The sequence below is a fragment of the Mobula hypostoma genome, chromosome 6, assembly GCF_963921235.1.
Source record: "Mobula hypostoma chromosome 6, sMobHyp1.1, whole genome shotgun sequence".
Lineage (NCBI taxonomy): Eukaryota > Metazoa > Chordata > Chondrichthyes > Myliobatiformes > Myliobatidae > Mobula > Mobula hypostoma.
In genome coordinates, this window is record NC_086102.1 from 77525567 (window position 1) to 77544148 (window position 18582).

The 18582-nt window shown below is 40.0% G+C and overlaps 1 protein-coding gene across 1 annotated transcript in view; it reads left to right on the forward strand.

Moving 5' to 3' along the window:
* The window catches only part of LOC134348721 (adhesion G-protein coupled receptor G2-like), a 189144-nt gene that overhangs the window by 155701 nt on the left and 14861 nt on the right, over positions 1-18582 (forward strand). Inside the window, exons 44-51 of the mRNA XM_063052526.1 lie at positions 1831-2023; positions 4044-4200; positions 4442-4585; positions 5340-5465; positions 6923-6968; positions 7233-7336; positions 8399-8520; positions 16423-16691. Of these exons, the coding sequence (XP_062908596.1) occupies positions 1831-2023; positions 4044-4200; positions 4442-4585; positions 5340-5465; positions 6923-6968; positions 7233-7336; positions 8399-8520; positions 16423-16691 (1161 nt within the window). The remainder of the gene's footprint in view (positions 1-1830; positions 2024-4043; positions 4201-4441; positions 4586-5339; positions 5466-6922; positions 6969-7232; positions 7337-8398; positions 8521-16422; positions 16692-18582) is intronic.

Sequence of the window (18582 nt, forward strand, 5' to 3'; positions counted from 1 at the left end):
TTTGACAGAATGGCTAAGAACAGCTCCGACACCACATACGAATTTGCTGACGACACCAGTGTTTAGGGCTGTATCAAAGCAGGTGATGAATCAGCATACAGGAGGGAGATGGAAAATTTGGCTGAGTGGAGTAATAACAACAACCATTCACTCAATGCCAGTAAGACCAAAACTGATTGTAGACTTCAGAACAGGGAAACCAGAGATTCATAGGCCAGTAATCATTGGAGGATCAGAGGTGGAGACAGTCAGTAACTTTAAATTCCTGGGTGTCACTATTTCAGAGGATCTATTCCAGGCCCAAAATATGAATATAATTCTGAAGAAAGCATGACAGCGCCTCTACTTCCTCAGGAGTCTGCAGAGGTTCAAGCATGTCATCGAAAACCTTTGCAAACTTCTATAGACGTGTGGTGGAAAGTGTGCTGACTGGCTGCATTTCGGCCCACTATGGGAACGCCAATATCCTTGAGCAGAAAATCTTACAAATGGCAGTGGTTTCAGCCCACTACATCAATGTTGAACCCCTCCCAACCATTGGGTACATCTACATGAAACGTTGCCGGAGGAAAGCAGCATCTGTCATCAAAGATCCTCATCCTTGAGTGACGGAGGATGAGAGGTGACCTAATAGAGGTGTATAAGATGATGAGAGGCGTTGATCGTGTGGATAGTCAGAGGCTTTTTCCCAGGGCTGAAATGGCTAACACAAGAGGGCACAATTTTAAAGTACTTGGAAGTAGACACAGAGATAAGTCAGGGGTAAGTTTTTTATACAGAGAGTGGTGAGTGTGTGGAATGGGCTGCCGGTGACGGTGTCAGAGGCAGATATGATAGGGCTTTTTAAGAGACTCCTGGACAGGTACATGGAGCTCAGAAAAATAAAAGGCTATTGGTAACCTTAGGTAATTTCTAAGGTAAGGACATGTTTGGCACAGCTTTGTGGAACGAAGGGCCTGTATTGTGCTGTATGTTTCTATCATCCAGGCCATGCCCTTTTCTCACTGCTCTCATCAGGCGGAAGGTACAAGTACCTCAGGACACACACCACCAGGTTCAAGAACAGATACTACCCCTCAAACATCAGGCTCTTGAACAAAAGGGGAATAACCACACTCATTTAAAGACTCTTTCATCTTGTTATTTCTTCCTCATTATTTATTGCTTTACTTATTATCTGCATTTGCACAAGTTTGTTTACAGTTTACAAATCCTGATGTTTGTTGTTCACAGATCCTGTTTACAGTTACTGTTCTATAGATTGTTAAGTATGCCTACAGGTAAAGAATCTCAGGGTTGTATGTGGTGACATGTATGTACTCTGATAATAAATTTTACTTTGAACTTTGAACTTTGAAGAGAGTGGTATATAACAGCGTGAGGGAGCATGACGGGGTAAATATATTGAGATGATTTTTACTGATGGAAGAAACTTCATCATTATATAATCAGAGTACGATCATTTAAAACTGAGGTCCATGGGAATAATTCTTGTAGAGTGGTGAAGCTCTGCAGTTTTCTTTGCTTAGGAGCTAGATTATTGAAGCTATTTAAGGAGGAAGTAGATATATGTTTGAAAGATCAGGGAATTGAGGGCTTTAGGGAACTGGAACAGAAGAGAAGTTCAGTCATAGGGTACATCTGGTTTGACGGTCTGAGTGGTCTATCCCAGCTCCTGTTCTAAATAAATTGTGAAAACTGTTTCTAGTTCTACCTTCTTCAACTAAATGTTAATTGTATTTGAATAGCTTGGGAAACAACATTTTATTAGTCTTCAGTGAAAACACTGTGGGATATTCTTTCCTAATCTTAGTCCCCTTTTAATTTCAGAGAGTCCACCAGCTACGCTAGTGACCTTGAACATCACGAATTTGAGTGAAACTGATGTTGCTGCATTTGTGTCTGAGCTGGAAAAAATTTTGCAATTGGAAGCTATAGATGCAGGCATGGCAACTGAACTCATTGGCGTGATAAGCGCCCTCCTCAATGCCCCCCCTGCTGTTCTTGCTTCATCTTCCACAAGGTAACATAGAATGGCAAGAGCAACTCATCTGCTTTTAATAGGGAACATTTTTCATTGCATTTTATAACATCAGCACTGAGCCACGGAATTATAGACAGATGACCAAAAATGTATTCATAGTGTCAATGTGTTAATTAATCACTTATCAGAAGATAGGAAAGGCGAAGAGGTTTAGCAATCAAGTACTGTATCTTGGAAGCTGAAGGTAAATAAAAAGAGATATCCAGGAGACTAGAATTGGGCGAATGCAAAAAGTTTGGAGGGTTATCAGGTTGGAGGTGGTCACAGAGATAAAAAGAGATATGGAGTTGACTATGTGAGGAGGAAACTATTTGATATGGCAAGTAGGTCTTCAACATTTAAGGGGAAGTGTAAGGTGCTGGAGAAACCCTGGAGATGCCAAGAAAGTGGAGTCAAATTTAACAGCAGGGTTTAATTATAGTTTTGATATTCATGTCACAACCAGCTAGTAGCCAGATTGAGAAGGTGGCCAGATACCAGATGGGAATGCTTCCAAGGAGATGAACTGCAGTTGTAGAGAGTTCAAGATTCAGTGGTATTGAGAGCTGCGAGAGTGGATAAGGATGATGGGAGTGGAAGATTGATGTGTGACGGAGAGATTGTGCAACACCTGCTTCAAAGACTATTGGGAAGAATTACCAATCCTGGCCACAGGTTATGCTGAAGAATCAAATCAGGAAATCCAAATAGTTATCAAAAAATTATGGATTTTAAAAATCCAAAAATTGGTGACCTACTGCCTCTCAGATTGCAGCTTAAAAATTCTCAAGAAGCTTGGCAAAATCAAGGATAAAGCAGCCCACTAAATTGGTTATCCAACCGCAACCCTACATATTCCTTCCCTCCACTCTAGGTCCCCATAGGCTGCAGCATATTCCATCCGTATCATGCACTGCAGTCACCCTTCGAGGCTACTCTGCCTGCATCTCCCAATTCTTACCACCAAGAAGAATATTGGTGGCATATGTGCATGACACCACCATCTGCAGGTTCCCCTCTGCATTGCACTTGCTGCTAACTTTTGGAAATACATTGCCAGTCTTTCATCATCTCTGGGTCTATATTCTTCAACTCCCTACCTGACAGCACAATGGGGGTACCTTCATCAGAAAGATGGCAGTGGTTCAAAGTGACGTCTCACCACCACCTCAATGAGAATTAGGGATGGACACAAACATTCTGGTCTTTGCCAATGACACCCAAAATGAATTAAAAATTGTCCTCTTGTCCTCTTCCTGTTAAAACTTGGTCCAGGTATCTACTGAACAATGAATAAGTCTAATAAAGTAGCTGTACTGTGAGTGGATATCCATCCACAAGCTACCTAAAAGTGTATGTATTTTCCCGAGTGAGATATTTGATTTTTCTGATGCAGAATTTGTAAATTGTATTATATTGGAGAAGTGAAATTTGAAGTGCAAGGTTTACAGAGTGAAAAGATGAATATTTATTGACAATGACAGGATGAGCTCAACAAGAAAGGAGCATGAGCTGCCAGAGGAAGTGGTTGAGGCAAGTACACTAATACAATTTAAAAACTAGATGGAGAGATACATGGATAGTAAAGGTTTAGAAATAGTATGAGAAAAATTCAAGCAATTGGTTCTATTTTGGATAGGGATCTGGGTTGGCATAGATGAACTGGGCCAAAAGGACAAATTGCATGTGGTATGACTCTATGACCTAATATTATTCCTCAAGCTGTTTTTAATTTAAAAATGCTGGCAAGATTGCAAAGTTGTAATTCGTGAAAAAAGGAGAATAATAAAGATATTTCATCATGCAGAGGGCTGAATATCTTTGAGATTTTCTGCCCATTTTGCTATCCATTTCACTATATCTAGTTGTCTTTAGCTGCAGTAACAGTAGGTAAATAGATCTGTAAAATCGTTAAACCATTTATTTGATTTGATCACATAAATTTCCACCTCTTTCTTTCTCCTCCTTTTTCGCACACATAACTTCCTGCCAGCTGCTAACAGAGATTGTTCTTCATTAGACTAATACAAAGTGTAGACACAATTGGCCTGAAGCTGAATTTTTCAACTGAATCAATAAACATCACCTCGTCCTCTTTGGCTCTGGCGGTATCCAAGATCAATGCCTCGGACTTCAATGGAGCAGACTTCACCATCAGTGACATCACCAACCTCCAGGTATCATGACCCCAAAATTTACACCTTATTTAGAAATGTCTGAAGCCAAAAAGCGGTCAGAGTTTTGCTTGGAGTTTAACAGTGAGAAAACCTATGCTAAATAAAAGATGTCTGTGATCATGCTAAATTAAGAAATCTGAAATTTGCTGTTTCAAGTGCCCAGTCCTTGCAAAAACTCAAAGAACAGCCTCTTGTTATCTGATTCTTAATGGTCTGTGCAATGATTGGTTTTATTCTGCAGGTTTCTCTGGATAAAGCAGCCCCTCCAGAAACATTTGCAGCAATTAGACTTCCACCTTCTCTGCTGAGCAACCTGACATCGGAGAATCAGGAGCTAGCATCAAGAGTTCAATTCACCTTCTATGAAAGACCAACACTCTTCCAGGTAGCATTCTAACTGCTTTTTTTGCTTTTGGATGACTACAATGATCAGAAAAGAAGTTTAAAACTTCACACAAATGCTGCGAGTAGAAGTGAGGAAATCTACTTCTTTCTTATTTATTTATTTGTTTGTTTGTTTATTTAGCGATACAGAGCAGAGTAGGCTCTTCCAGTCCTTTGAGCCATGTTGCCCCAGCAACCCCACAACCTCAATTAACCCTAACCTAATCAAGGGACAACTTACAATGACCAATTAGCCTACCTAAGAAGGTGCCATCTTTGGACTGCGTGGAGGAAACTGGAGCACTGGGGAAAACCCATGCATTCCACAGGGAGACGTACAGAGACTCCTTACAGAATGGTGCCGGAATTGAACTCCAAGCTCCGTAACTCCCTGAGCTCTAATAGTGTCGTGCTAACCTCTACGTTACGATGGCGCTCAGTCTTAGTGACCTAGGACCTCCTGGATATTTGCTGTGTTGGGACAACATATATATGTATTGTGTTTATTTTAAACTGTAAAATTGCTGGAAAATTATGGCATAGGTCATTACTTATGCTTTGCCAAAACTTCCCGGAATCTTATAGCCCACGGCATATTTGAAAGCATTCAAGATTAATGATTAAATTCAGTCAATAATAGATTATCAGTTTCCTTGCCAGCTTTCAGGCTAGTGGTTAAGGATCATATGACTAATTGTTTCTAGATTTACAATTCATTATTTTTTTTTTAACAATTATGCTCCATATGTTACCAGGATCCCAGCACGGAGGAAACATCTGCCTTGAACAGCTACATCATCGCATCCAGTGTTGCAAATCTTAGCATTGTTAATTTGATGGATCCAGTCCAAATCACATTCAGGAATATTGAGCCCACTGAGGTATTACCGAGGTCTATGATTGTTCTCTGATACACACCATTGCTGTACACTCAGCTTCCTGTCAGAAGTAGCTGGGAAATTTCTGTGTATATAATGGAAAATATGATATAAGAATCATATTGAGAAAGTTTATTTTAGGTCAGAATTGTAATGCCACAAAGGTTTCAAGACACATTTTTAACACACTATTCTTGGGAAGTGAAAGTCAATAAATAATCTTCTGAATAAAACAAATCATAAACACGAGAGATTCTGCAGATGTTGGAAATCCAGAGCAACAGACACAAAACGCTGGAGGATCTTAGCAGGTCAGGCAGCATCTAAGGAAAGGAATAAACAACCGACATTTCAGGCCATGACCCTTCTTCAAGACTGGAAACAAAGAGGAAGATGCCAGAATAAAAAGGAGAAGGAGGACAAGTTGTAGGGTGATTGGTGAAGCCAAATGGGTAGAGGAAGGGGGATGAAGAATGAAGCTGGGAGGTGTTAGATGCAAAAGGCAAATGGCCGGAGAAGAAGGTGCATGATAGGAGAGGAGAGTGGATTATGGGAGAAAGGGAAGGAGGAATGGCATTGGGGAGGTGATAGGCATGTGAGGAGAAGCAGTAAAAGGCCAGAGTGAGGAATAGGGGAAGGGGGTGGGGAGAAAAAATTACCCAAAGAAGAAATCGATGTTCATGCCATCAGGTTGGAGACTACCTAGATAGAACGTGGGGTGTTGCTCCTCTACCCAGACAATGGCCTCATTGTGGCAGAAGAGGAGGCTGTGGATTGATACATTGGAGCAGGAATGGGGATAGGATTAAAATGATTGGCCATAGGAAATTCCGCTTTTTGCAGATGGAGTGAAGGTGCTTGAAAATTTCTTTGCCAAGGGAAAAGGGCATAATTGAAGAAAAGAGGATGTGCTTTTCTGTAGGGAGTCAAGACATCCAGAATGTTTTGGATGGAACCACAGCAGCCAGATTGTGCACAAAAGGTTTCTAAAGTAACAATCAGACCATCTTTTTAGTGACATTGATAAATATTGACCTGGTGACATCAGGAATAATTCTGCAAAGAGAACAAAGAGGGCCTCAGTTAAGTATTTTATTTAAAAGACAACAGTCTCAGCAGCAGAATGCTACCTCAGCATCATACTCAGATTTGCTTTGATTTTTAACCTTCTGTGGGACTTAAACCCACAATCTTCGGACTGAACTACAGCACATACTTTAATAGGCAGATGCTAGGTCTAATATCAGAAAGTTTGAGGAAAATTTTGTTTTTCATGCAAATCAATTGCATGGGACTTAATTCCAGGTATTTATTAAAAGAAAATTAAATAAGTTGATCACATTTGAACAGGTATGGTTGTAAAAATCTTGTTATGTTAAAGATGGTTAATTCTGTATAAGTCATACCCGCCTTTCTTTTGTACAAAAATTGATATATATCTGCATTGTGTTTAATTTCAGAATAATTCTGATGTACGGTGTGTGTTCTGGGACTTCAGTAGAAACAGTAAGTACTCCTTGCCATATTTAAACAACCCAAAAAAATCCATCTGTCCAGTATTTCTTCCCTAATATGCAGCAATAAATATTTGCCTACATTAATTTTTCACTCTCATTATTCTGCCCAGTTCTATAAACTACCAAGCTTTTTCTGCAGCCTTTAATGCAATCCACCCTCTCAGTTTTTTATTTGGAGTGGGTGCAATGGTGTATGCTTTTTGCATGCCAGAATTTAATTTCAGAATGTTACAGTGCCTTCCTATGTTTGCAGATGGTAGTGGCGGATGGAATTCAGATGGCTGCAGAACAACACTGAAAGCTTCTAATGAGACAATCTGTGAATGTGACCATCTCACGCACTTCGGCATCTTGCTGGTAGGTGAACAATTGGAAAGACTTCCTGGCCAGAACTCAACCCTCGTTAGATATGATTAAAGTACCTGCAATTTTCTAAGTGCAATGATTAAGAAAACAAATAAAATGTTAGATATAATCTAGCTTAATGCTAAATGTATTGGTGTTAAATAAGAATATCTTATTAGTATAACTATCTTTAGAAAGACCTTTTGTGACCTCAACACTTCTGACTTTTGCAGCCAATGAAATCTAAAACTGTAATAATTCTACAAGACACCTAAATACTTCATAGCAAGCTGTTACAAAAAAAGACTTGATAATAACCAGTGTTTATTCATAACTTTGATGCCTAGACTAATTTAACATGTGGTTTGAGGCTAATTACTAAGAAGAGCGAAGAAAATTTGCCCAGTAAATGTTCAAACTCATAATGTTGAAACTGATCATATATTGGAATGCAGGAGAGGAAGAATTTTGGAAAGTCTTGGAGTGGAACGTCAGTTTTACATTAGGCATTTTACTAATAGCAGGAAATCATTCCCAGGCAGGTTTGACAGAGTTGTCACAGAGTGGCAGTCTTATAAAGAGTATGAGAGTTCATGGTTTAGAAATCTTAGAGTCACCCGTGGATAGAATGACAGAAAACTACTTGAGAGGAGGAGGCCATTTGAGCCATTGTGTCCATGCAGTTTTAAAGGTCTATCCAGACTAATCTACCTCCCAGCACTGGATCTATAGCCCTGTAGCTCATGGCTCTTCAAGTACACATCTCGGTGCAGTTTACACACGATGAGGGTTCCTGTCTCTATCACCCCTTCAACAGTAAATTCTACACCACTACCGGACTAAAGGTGCAAATTCTTTTCCTCATTTACTTTATTGATGCCGTTAAACCTAATTATCATGAAAGACATCTACAAGTAACAAATATGTGAAACTATTTAAAGGAAGTTGATGGATACTGCATTCAGTGCATAGAAAAATGCTGAATGAAGAGGCTACGTATTTAATTGCAATAACTCTTATCAAGATGAACCAGAGCTCCATGCAAAGTAACATAGTTTTCTGTTGTTTCCACAGGTTATTTCCAGAGACAAAATCGATGAAAAGAACAACCGGATCCTCACTTTCATTACATATATTGGCTGCGGACTTTCCTCAATTCTGTTGGCTATAACCCTGGTTACCTATCTCGCCTTTGAGTGAGTATCTTGTTTTCCTCATATACTTTCTAATACACCCAACACTGGGTGATTTTCTCTACAAACCAGTGAAATTACAATATGTTCCATTTCTAAAATAAATCGTGCATCCAGCCTGTTTTTTTAATGTAACATGCCCAGCACTCCACTACACACTGAAGGTGAGTGTAACTCAATGTGCCACATACATCTCAGTCTTCGAAGGTGTAAATTTTAACCCCCCCACTTTCAGGTCTTAAGAAGTTTGGCACTTACAGGGAGTGCAATATGGTCATTTTCAAACAAGAGCCACTCAAATCGTATTAAAATTACCAATTGAAACTTTAATTGTTAAGGTTACAATGGATATGATCATAACCTTAACTCTATATTACTACCTAGCCCTAGTAAATCTTTATCTCAATGTTTATCCATTTACCTTTGCCTTAAAAATACTCAGAAGACTCTGCTCCCAGTGCCCAATGAGTTGGAGAGTTCCAAAGATTCTTCAACCCCTGGAGAAAAAAAAACCCACATCATCTCTACCTTAAATGGATATCTCTATATATTGATGCTTTATTTTAGTTCTTGAACACTGACTGTTCATATGGTAGAAGTTTAAAAACTGCTAACTAGACAAAGCCATGTGTCTCTATTCAAAAAAGAACAACCCCAAAGGCTTGGATAACATTCACTGCACAATCTGTAACATCTGATTAGCTGGCCCATTTCTGTTTGTGGGATGTCACAATGCACAATTGGCTGTTGTTTTTGTCACATCCACTAGAGGGCCAGCACTCCAAAAACGCTGCTTTCTGTTGTGACAAGGTTGTTGAATGCCTTCATATAAGAACATGAGAAATAATTGCACAAGTAGCCAGTTCGTCCACTTGTTCTATGCTAACCTCCTCACCACTTTCCTGCTTTAAACCTCACTCATGAATATACTGAGTCTTTTTACACTCCTGAGGATGGAATTTCAAACAGAAATCTTTCTCAATTTCTTTGCATTGCAAACCTCTTACTCTGAAACTGTGACCCCCAAGGTCTAGATACGCTAATCAGTGGAATCAGCATTGCTATATCTACCATGTCAAGCTCTGTAAGAGTTTTGCAGATCATCTCTCACATTTAACTTTAGAGAATAAGAATGAAACTGTTTAGTTTCCATCATTGGATAGACCCTTCAACTCAGGAATCAATCTAGTGACTTGAATTGCTACAGTGCAGTGGGCCAAGTGCTAGCTGATGGATTAATGTAACGGGTTGGAATAGACAAGATGGGCTGAGTAACTTGCCTCCATGCTGTACAATTCTAGGATTCCATGAACCTAACCTTCTTAGCACTCCCTCAATTGCAAGTATATCCTTCCTGTAGCAGAAACATGAGACCTATTAAACATATTCACAATATTTCACTTGCAGTTTTACCAAGACCCTCTGCAAAAGAAGCAAGACCTCTCTTATCTTGTATTCAAGTCCTCGTGCACTAAGAGCCCATATACCATTTGTCTTCAATCAACTTGACTTTATACCTTCCCTCTCTCTTAAACTTTAATGCAGTAACTCTTAAATCATAGGGGCACAGTGTTAGCATGAAATGAGTGATGGATTGCTTAGTAATACAGACCATTGGTAATATTGGACTTCACCTAAACGCTAAAAAGACAGAGTACATGGCGTTTAACTGCGACAAAGGTACTCTCAAGACCGTAGAGAATGATACCATTAAGAAAGTCTTTGACTACAAGTACCTCGGGTCAAGAATGATGAGTTCGGAAAAGGACATAAAGATACGGAAGGTGCTGGTGTGGAGGGCTATGAATGACATGAAGGAAATCTGGAAGTTGAACCTGACCAGAGGGCTTTAAAAGAGGATTTTCATAGCAGTCATAGAGTCCATTCTCACATACGGATGCGAGACGTGGATACTCACCAAGACTATGCGAAAGTCTCTAGATGGTTACTATACATGAATGCTCCGGGTGGCTCTTGACGTGAGTTGGCAACAGCACATGACGAACGTCGAGCTCTATAACAACCTACCAATGCTCACCACTAAAATCGAGGCGAGAAGACTGCAACTAGCGGGGCACTGTCTATGCCACCCCGAGCTACCTGCCAGCCTAGTCATCATATGGGAGCCCAAGCACGGGAGGATGAACCCTGGGCACCCTCCCAAGACTATGGTCAACATGCTCCTAGAAGACAGCAGCGCGGCTAATGTAGATGAACTGAACACACTGATGAGGGAGAGGGAGGAGTGGAGAGTCTGTCATCGTGCCCGATGCTGGCCTCCTAGGCCTGAGTCGACGTAGTAGTAGTAGTAGTAGTAGGTAATATTGCAACTTCAACCAACCAATATTGCAATTTTGTCTTGGGTCTATGGGCTTCGAGGTGATTCTCCTGATCCCATGTTTGTTTACATTCACTATCCAAACACAGCTATATATGAAGACCTTTAGTGCATGATAATATAATGGAACTATCACCTCATGCTTCACACTACTTGCTGGTGAGGAAGAAAAGAAAGGAAACAAAATTCAGCTTAAGGTTTCAGGCTGGTGTTGGAGATAATTATTCTCTGATACGACCAACATTGTACAAAATGTTTTTGGCAAGCCTCCTCATGTTAAAAATATCATTAGCTAATCTATTCTTAATCTTGATTAATGAGGCGTTTGACATATTTAGGACTTGCACAGTAGAAAGGAGATGTCTGTTTTAAAACATGCATCCCCTCCTACGTAGAAAGTCCATCTAGTTTTATGAGGATTTATGACACTGACAAAAATAAAGGTTTGGATCAATCTATCAAGATTATTTTGTATTTGAATTGCTCAAGTTAATTGGTTTTGGAATGGCAAGAAAATTTGTTTCATTGTTTGGATTCAGTATAAACACAACCAGTAGAAAGGTTCTTTAGTATCACTCTGGTTCAGAAACTAGACTTTTATCTTGTATGTCCTTCTTCCCACCTCAGATGCCTCTATGTTCTCCATGCCCTTCTCCTCATTTAAGCTGTTGGTTATAAACTAATCCATTGATTAATTTGTGATTATCCATTTCCTTATGTGATTAAACTAGAATATTTTACCATGTTAAACACATTCTACATATGCTGCTTGTATTTTTTTAACAATACCCTGGGCGTATTGTATTCGCCAAGTTACTAATGGTCACAGGACTTGGAGTACTGTCAAGAACTACTGCAAGGTTCCCCCTTCAGCTGCTGGATCTGGACCTGTAACGGAAAATTTTCTTATAAATGGATTTCACAGACTGATGTCTGATCTAAGACAGTCACTTGCTATCCATTCTGATACAAATTAACTTGCAATACCTACCTCCTAACTCCTCACTCCTCAACAAGACTTGTCCTGAGTGAGCATCTATGAGTGCTCCGTCTTTATTGATATCCAGAGTTTACTCACGTTCCTGTAATGAGTTTATGGTCATGAGAAGCAAACATAGAGTAGAGAGCTGGTATCTTTTTCACAGGGCAGCAATGTCTAAAACCACAGGGCATGCATTTAAAGTGAGTGGGAGTAAGTTCAAAGATGAGCACACAAGCTTTTCTTACATTGTTGGTGCCTGATTGGTAGTGCAGGCAAATATGATAGAGGTGTTTCAAATGCTCTTAGATCAGCACATGAATATACAAAGAATGGAGAGATATGGACATTATGTAGGCAGAAGAAATTAGATTAGTTAGGCATGTAATTAGTGGGTCAGAAGGCCTGTTCCTCTTCCTGTGCTGTTAAAACCATAAGAACATAAGACATAGACGCAGAGTTAAGCCACTCGGCCAATTGATTCTGCTCCATCATGACTGGTGTATTATCCCTCTCAACCCTGTTCTCCTGCCTTTTCCCCATAATCTTTGATGATAAGATTTGTTCTATGTTCTATGTTATTTGTTCTAAATGCTGGGTCCTACTCAGCCTCATAAATTTCCATTCACTGGGTCTCAGGAAGCACAGGAAACCTGTATGTGTCATGTAAAATTGAAATCTTATAAGAACATAAAACTTTAAGAACCAGCAAAAGAACAAGTTAAAGAGAAACTTTAAGAATAGTCTAGTCAGCCACTCAAGCCTGTTTTGCCATTCGCCAGCATGGCTGATCCTACAATAGTCTCGACACTATTATGTCCCACTCTCATTCCCTAAATGTTAGAACCAGTGAGCTGCCGCTCCAAAGTGAACTACAGGGTCGTCTTCAGGTTGTGTAAGTGTTCCCAAGAACTGCCCGTAAGCTGATTTCTCAGTGTCAGAAAAATTAATTTTGTATAGTAATCTATATCATATCATTCTACATACACTTGCTATAATCATTGAACATAGAACATTACAGAACTGGACATGTAATTTGGCCCATGATGTTTTCTTAATCTTAATGCCTGTTCTAACTAAGTGTAATCCTCCTGTGTATGACCCATATCTCTCCAGTCCCCTCATATTCATGAATCTATCTAAAAGCCTCTTAAATGCCCCCAAACTGCTTTCTTCCACTACTATGCCTGATAGCCCATCCCAAGCAACAACCAATCTCTCTGTAAAAAATCTTGCCTCTCACATCGACTTTAAAATTGCCCTGTAACCTTAAAAGCATGCCCTCTGGTTTTTGACATTTCTCCTCTGGGGGAAGGATTCTGACTGGCTACACTATCTGTGCCTCTAATAATTTAAAAAACTTCCATTAAGTCTCCTCTCAGCCTCTGATTCCCAAGTTTGTTCACTGTCTCCTTGTAGCTAAAGATTAGCTTTTATTTGTCTCATATACATACATCAAAACAGATAGTGAAATGTCAACGGCCACTGTGTTCTGAGATGTGCTGAGGGTGCCCCAGAAGTTTCACCATGCTTCCGACACCAATGTAACATGGAACGTGGGAAGAAAACTGGAGCACCTAGAGGAAACCCACATGGTCATGGGGAGAAGATACAAACTTCTTACAGATAGCAATAGGAATTGAAACTCGACTACTGATTGCTGGCACTTTAAATGTTGAGCTAACTGCTACCCGACTGTATCACCTTCTATTACCCTCTAATCCAAGCAACATTCTGGTAAACCATTTCTACACTCTTCCTGCAGTCACCACAGTTGGGGGTGACCAGAATTCCAGAACTTCATGCCTAATCCTTCCATTTCATTCAATAGTCACCCTGATGCTGCCATTAATTAAGCTACAGGCTGAGTACCCCTCATCTCAAATGCTTCGGGACAGAAGTGTTTCAGATTTGGGAATATTTTGGAATATAAAATGAGATAGTTTAGGATCGCCATAGTTTCTGATTCTGAATTTCCCAGTAAGCAGTCTTTGTCTGACAGTTGTTCATTACACATATGTACTGATGCAGCCATTCAGCGTGTTAGGCTTTTATCAGCAAAGATCTTGGCAAACTCATCAATGAATTTCTCTGCTGCTTCCTGATCAGCAGACATTTTATCACCACAAATCTTTAAAAATTTTAATGCCATGCTTTTTCTTAAATTTCTGCAACCAGCCTGCTGAATATTCATAATTACCTTCAATTGTCATGATAGATCTCTGCTTATTTCCTGATCAGCATACCATTAAGTGACATACGTTCACTTCAATGCTGATGAATCTATTCCTTCAATACACAATCAGTGTATTGAAGGAATAGATTCATCAGCATTGAAGTGAACGTATGTCAGTGTCTTAATTTTTTGCTATATGCAGTGTTTTACAATTTTTTTATTAACTTCTGTTCACTACATCAGTGCATCAGTTCACAGAACAGTCTGTGGTGCACAGTGACCTGAACATTGCCTAAGAACCGTCCCAGGCCTTGTGGGATTTTCCATTTCGGACGTCATGTCAGTGCTCAAATACATTTCGGCTTTTGGAAGTTTTTGGGATTTTCGATAAGTGGTACTCAACCTGTAACAGAATATATGCTATACTATTGAAACCCCCGGTTTCCTTGGCTGCGCAAGTCTAGGGAAGGCACAGTTTGGTCCCGCTAAACCCGTGAGATTGAGTCAACTCTCCCACCCCAGACACCGGTTTGTGTGGATGCTGTGCAACTTGCTAACCTGTTAAAAATTAATGCCACAAAATAACTGACAGTATACTGCATGCAATTAAAGGAATTATATTTATGAGCCTTAGCTTAACGAAAGGGTTAGTAAAGGAAAAGAAAAGGGCCCATTTTAACTAAACACAACTTGGAGCTCAACGCTTCGTTAATATTCACCGATCCTTAGCTGATCTTGCCACCAAGCTTCATCGAATCACGGTCCCGCACTGGGTCGTATCCTATGACCGGTTTACTCCAGCTTTTTCTCTCTTCATCTCCCGCCAAAAAAAAACCCCAAGATCAAAACCCCAAGACCTTAATGTCCCTTACCAAAAACCTCTCCCCCAGTTCCACCATCCTAATTGGGTGGCATACATTCCCCATCATCCCTTATCTTCAACAATAACCCAAGCAGGTGGAAAACAGAACAGACTGCTCTTACAGAACTACTAACGTGAAATACCTACAGCATAACAGTAAATATGTGAACCAGGGGGTTACACTATATTGAGTCATTAATGAATACCACTGAATATTTTGAATTATTTTCATTTTTTTGTCAGCTCAAACTGATAAAACCTGAGGTACAAGCATTGCCAAGCACACTCATTTCTCAATTGCTAGGAAATATCACACTTTTTTAGTAGTGTTTAGTATTGTGGCTTTCTGGAGATTTACATAAATATTGGTGCATATGCCTAATTATTCAATGCTATTGTGTAGTAACTTTGCAATTACACCAGATGTAGATATTACTAATGAGATCATTAAGGGCCCCATCACCCAGGACATGCCCTGTTCTCATTGCTACCATCAGGAAAGAGGAACAGGAGCCTGAAGGCACACACTCAATGATTCAGGAACAGCTTCTTCCCCTCTGCCATCCGATTTCTGAATGGGCATTGAACCCATGAACGCTACCTCGCTACTTTCTTATTTCTATTTTTGCACTACTTATTTAATATAACTATCATATATATATATTTGCTGTAACTTACAGTTTTTTGTGTTATTATGTATTGCATTGCTCTGCTGCCACAAAGATAACAAATTTCAAGAGATAGGCCGATGATAGGCTGATTCTGATGCATACCCTGTCCCATAATCTTTCAACTTCCTCTTTTAATTCAGCATATTTCAGCTGTTTTTCACTTATTGGTTTCTGTATGTGTGTTTGGAATGGCCATATCTATTAAGTAAGTTATTATTATTACAAGTTTGAAAATTGTATGGGAGAATTTACATAAATTCTGGCTTCCATAAGTGAGGTCATTTATTAACTGGATCTATATTAAAACAGATAACCTGTAAGAAGCCCTTTATCGAGTTTGGAAAGGAAGGGCTTGACCTGAAACATCAACTGTTGATTTGCCTCCATAGATTCCTCCAGAATGTTGTGTGTTTCTCTAGGTTTGCAGCATCTGCAGGCTCCCTTGTGGAGCCACACGAGTGGTAGCTTGCAGACTTGCTTTTATTTTCACGGCTGTTGACTGTTTTCCCGAAGCCCAAAACACAAACTTGTTACTGTTGAAGTATGTCCCTCCTCCACAAAGTAATTCAGAGTAATGACATTCATCAGCTTGCCTGGCATTGTATCCATCACTTCACAAACAGCAAAATCAAGTAGTTACCGACTCTGGATGTTGTAATGGATGTAGAATTTAGGGCAGTGTTTGCAGTGTCCTTATAAGAAATAAACAAGTTTCCACAATTGTGATTAATTTAGTTTGATGTGGCATAATTCAACTATTTCTCCCTCCTCCTTGCCCTAATTTAAATCCATACAGTATAACAAAATGGAAATGTGATCACCGTGATCACTAATGAATGAATGACGAGTAACAATTCAATTTTTTCATTTTTCTTTCAGGAAACTCCGCAGGGACTATCCCTCAAAAATCCTAATAAACCTGTGTACTGCCCTATTATTTCTCAATATGACATTCCTCATTGATTCCTGGATTTCGGGCTTCAGCATCAAGGGTCTATGTATTGCAGTGGCTGTGTTCCTCCATTATTTCCTATTGGTTTCCTTCACATGGATGAGCCTTGAAGCTGTCCACATGTACCTGGCTCTTGTTAAAGTATTTAACACATATGTGCGCAAGTACATGTTGAAATTCTGCATCATCGGTTGGGGTAAGTAAGTTCCAAAGTTTTTGTTGTTAAAAAGAAAATGTCATACACAAAGTTGACTCTTGTTGTGCATTAGGTCAATGCAGGAGTGTGGAGGTAGATGATTAGGCTGTGCAATATTTCTCTTTCCATTCTCCAACCCAAGTTCCAGTCATCTTTGAAGAACCCAGCCCCATCCCTCTTTCATTACCATCACCCTCGAGAACCTTCTTCTCTCAGTGACCTCAGCCCAGGTCTCAGCCCATCTTCTCTGGCTGCTACCCCAGCCTCTTTCTCAAATCCCTAACCTGCCATTTGACATCTTTCACTTTGGAAACGCATCTGAGGTTTGCTAGTGAAATTTGTAATTTGGGAGTTGTGACACAAGCTGCCACAAGCTCCTCCCGCCCCCCCCCCTTCACACACACACACCATAGCACCCATCTAAAATTCCCTTTTGAACCACTAACAGTATGAAGCATGTATATTGTGTAGGTCAAAGTTACATGTTATAGATAAAACCTTCATATCACTTCTCAAGTCAAGACACTATATTAATGAAAGCAATTGCACTTGTTTGTTTCACAGCTACTCCCATCAATCATAGCTCCCTGCCCCATACGTTCTTTGAAGAACATGCTCTATTAATAGTTTTCTTTTCATGTTGCAGTCAGCAAATCCTTCACCTGGCTTGTAAAGTTAGATCTTAATCAGTCTTGGTTGACGTCATTGCTGACTTGTATCTCTTTGTGCAAGTGCTTTCCATATATAACACTTAGAATCAAAGACAAATTACAATTTCTTCTCATGGCACTTCAAAGTAATTCTGTTTCTTACAAAGAATGTTATTTCATATTAAAAATAAGTTGATTTCCAAACTCTGTATGATGCCCAACATAAACGACGATGGACAAAAGAAGTAGAAACAAGAGTAGGTCTTTGGTCTCCTTTATCTGCTCCATCATTCAATAACATGATGGATAGTCTTGTACATCAGTTCCTCACACAAAGTGCTGGAGGAGCTTGGCAGGTCAAGTAGCATCTACAGAAGGTAATGGGCTTTTTGGGTTCTGACCTTTCATCTGCTCTGAATGATGGAGGGGAGATGGCCAATATAAAGAGGTGGGGGCAAGGGATTGAGCAAGATCTAGCAGGTGAATCCAGATAAGACAGATGATGGCTGTCTGGTTTTTGATATTTTATCATTCCCTTCCCCACCCTCTTCATCTGTTCTTCACCTACACACCCATCCCACTGATTGCCCTCCCCACCTCTCTCGCTCTGTTCCATGCCCTACCTTCCTCTCTGATCACATTCATTATCTTCAGCCCTTTGTCACTTCCTTCTATCTTCTCCCAGGCCTCTGACATCTGCTTATCAATAACTCAGCTAGATCCAATTATCACCCGCCAGCTCTTACTAGCTATTGTCCTTCTTCCTTTCAGTCCAGATGAAGCGTCTCAACCTGAGACACTGACTGTCGATTTCTTTCCCTAGTCACTGTCTGACTCATTGAGTTCTTCCTGCATCTTATGTGTTATTCCAGAACCCAGCATCTACAGCCTCTTGTGCTCTGTGTTTCAGTTCCAGTCTCCATGCAATTCACTGACTATTGCAAAATCCACCAGACAACCTTGAATATAGTCAACAATTGGGAATCAGCGCTCCCTTCAGAAAAACAACACTAGAGGTTTACAAGCACCTGAGTATTCTCCTCACCTGTGGACTGAGTGCATGTGTTCTGTGGTGCAGACTGAACAACAATCAGGGCAGGAAAACTTTGTGTATCTTTGGAGGCACAAGAGACTGCAAACTGTTGGAGGAACTCCACAGGTCAAGCAGGACCTGTTGGGGAGGGCAGTATAGAGAAGAGACCGGGAGTGGTGAGACAGACTAAATTGGTTTGATATAGTGA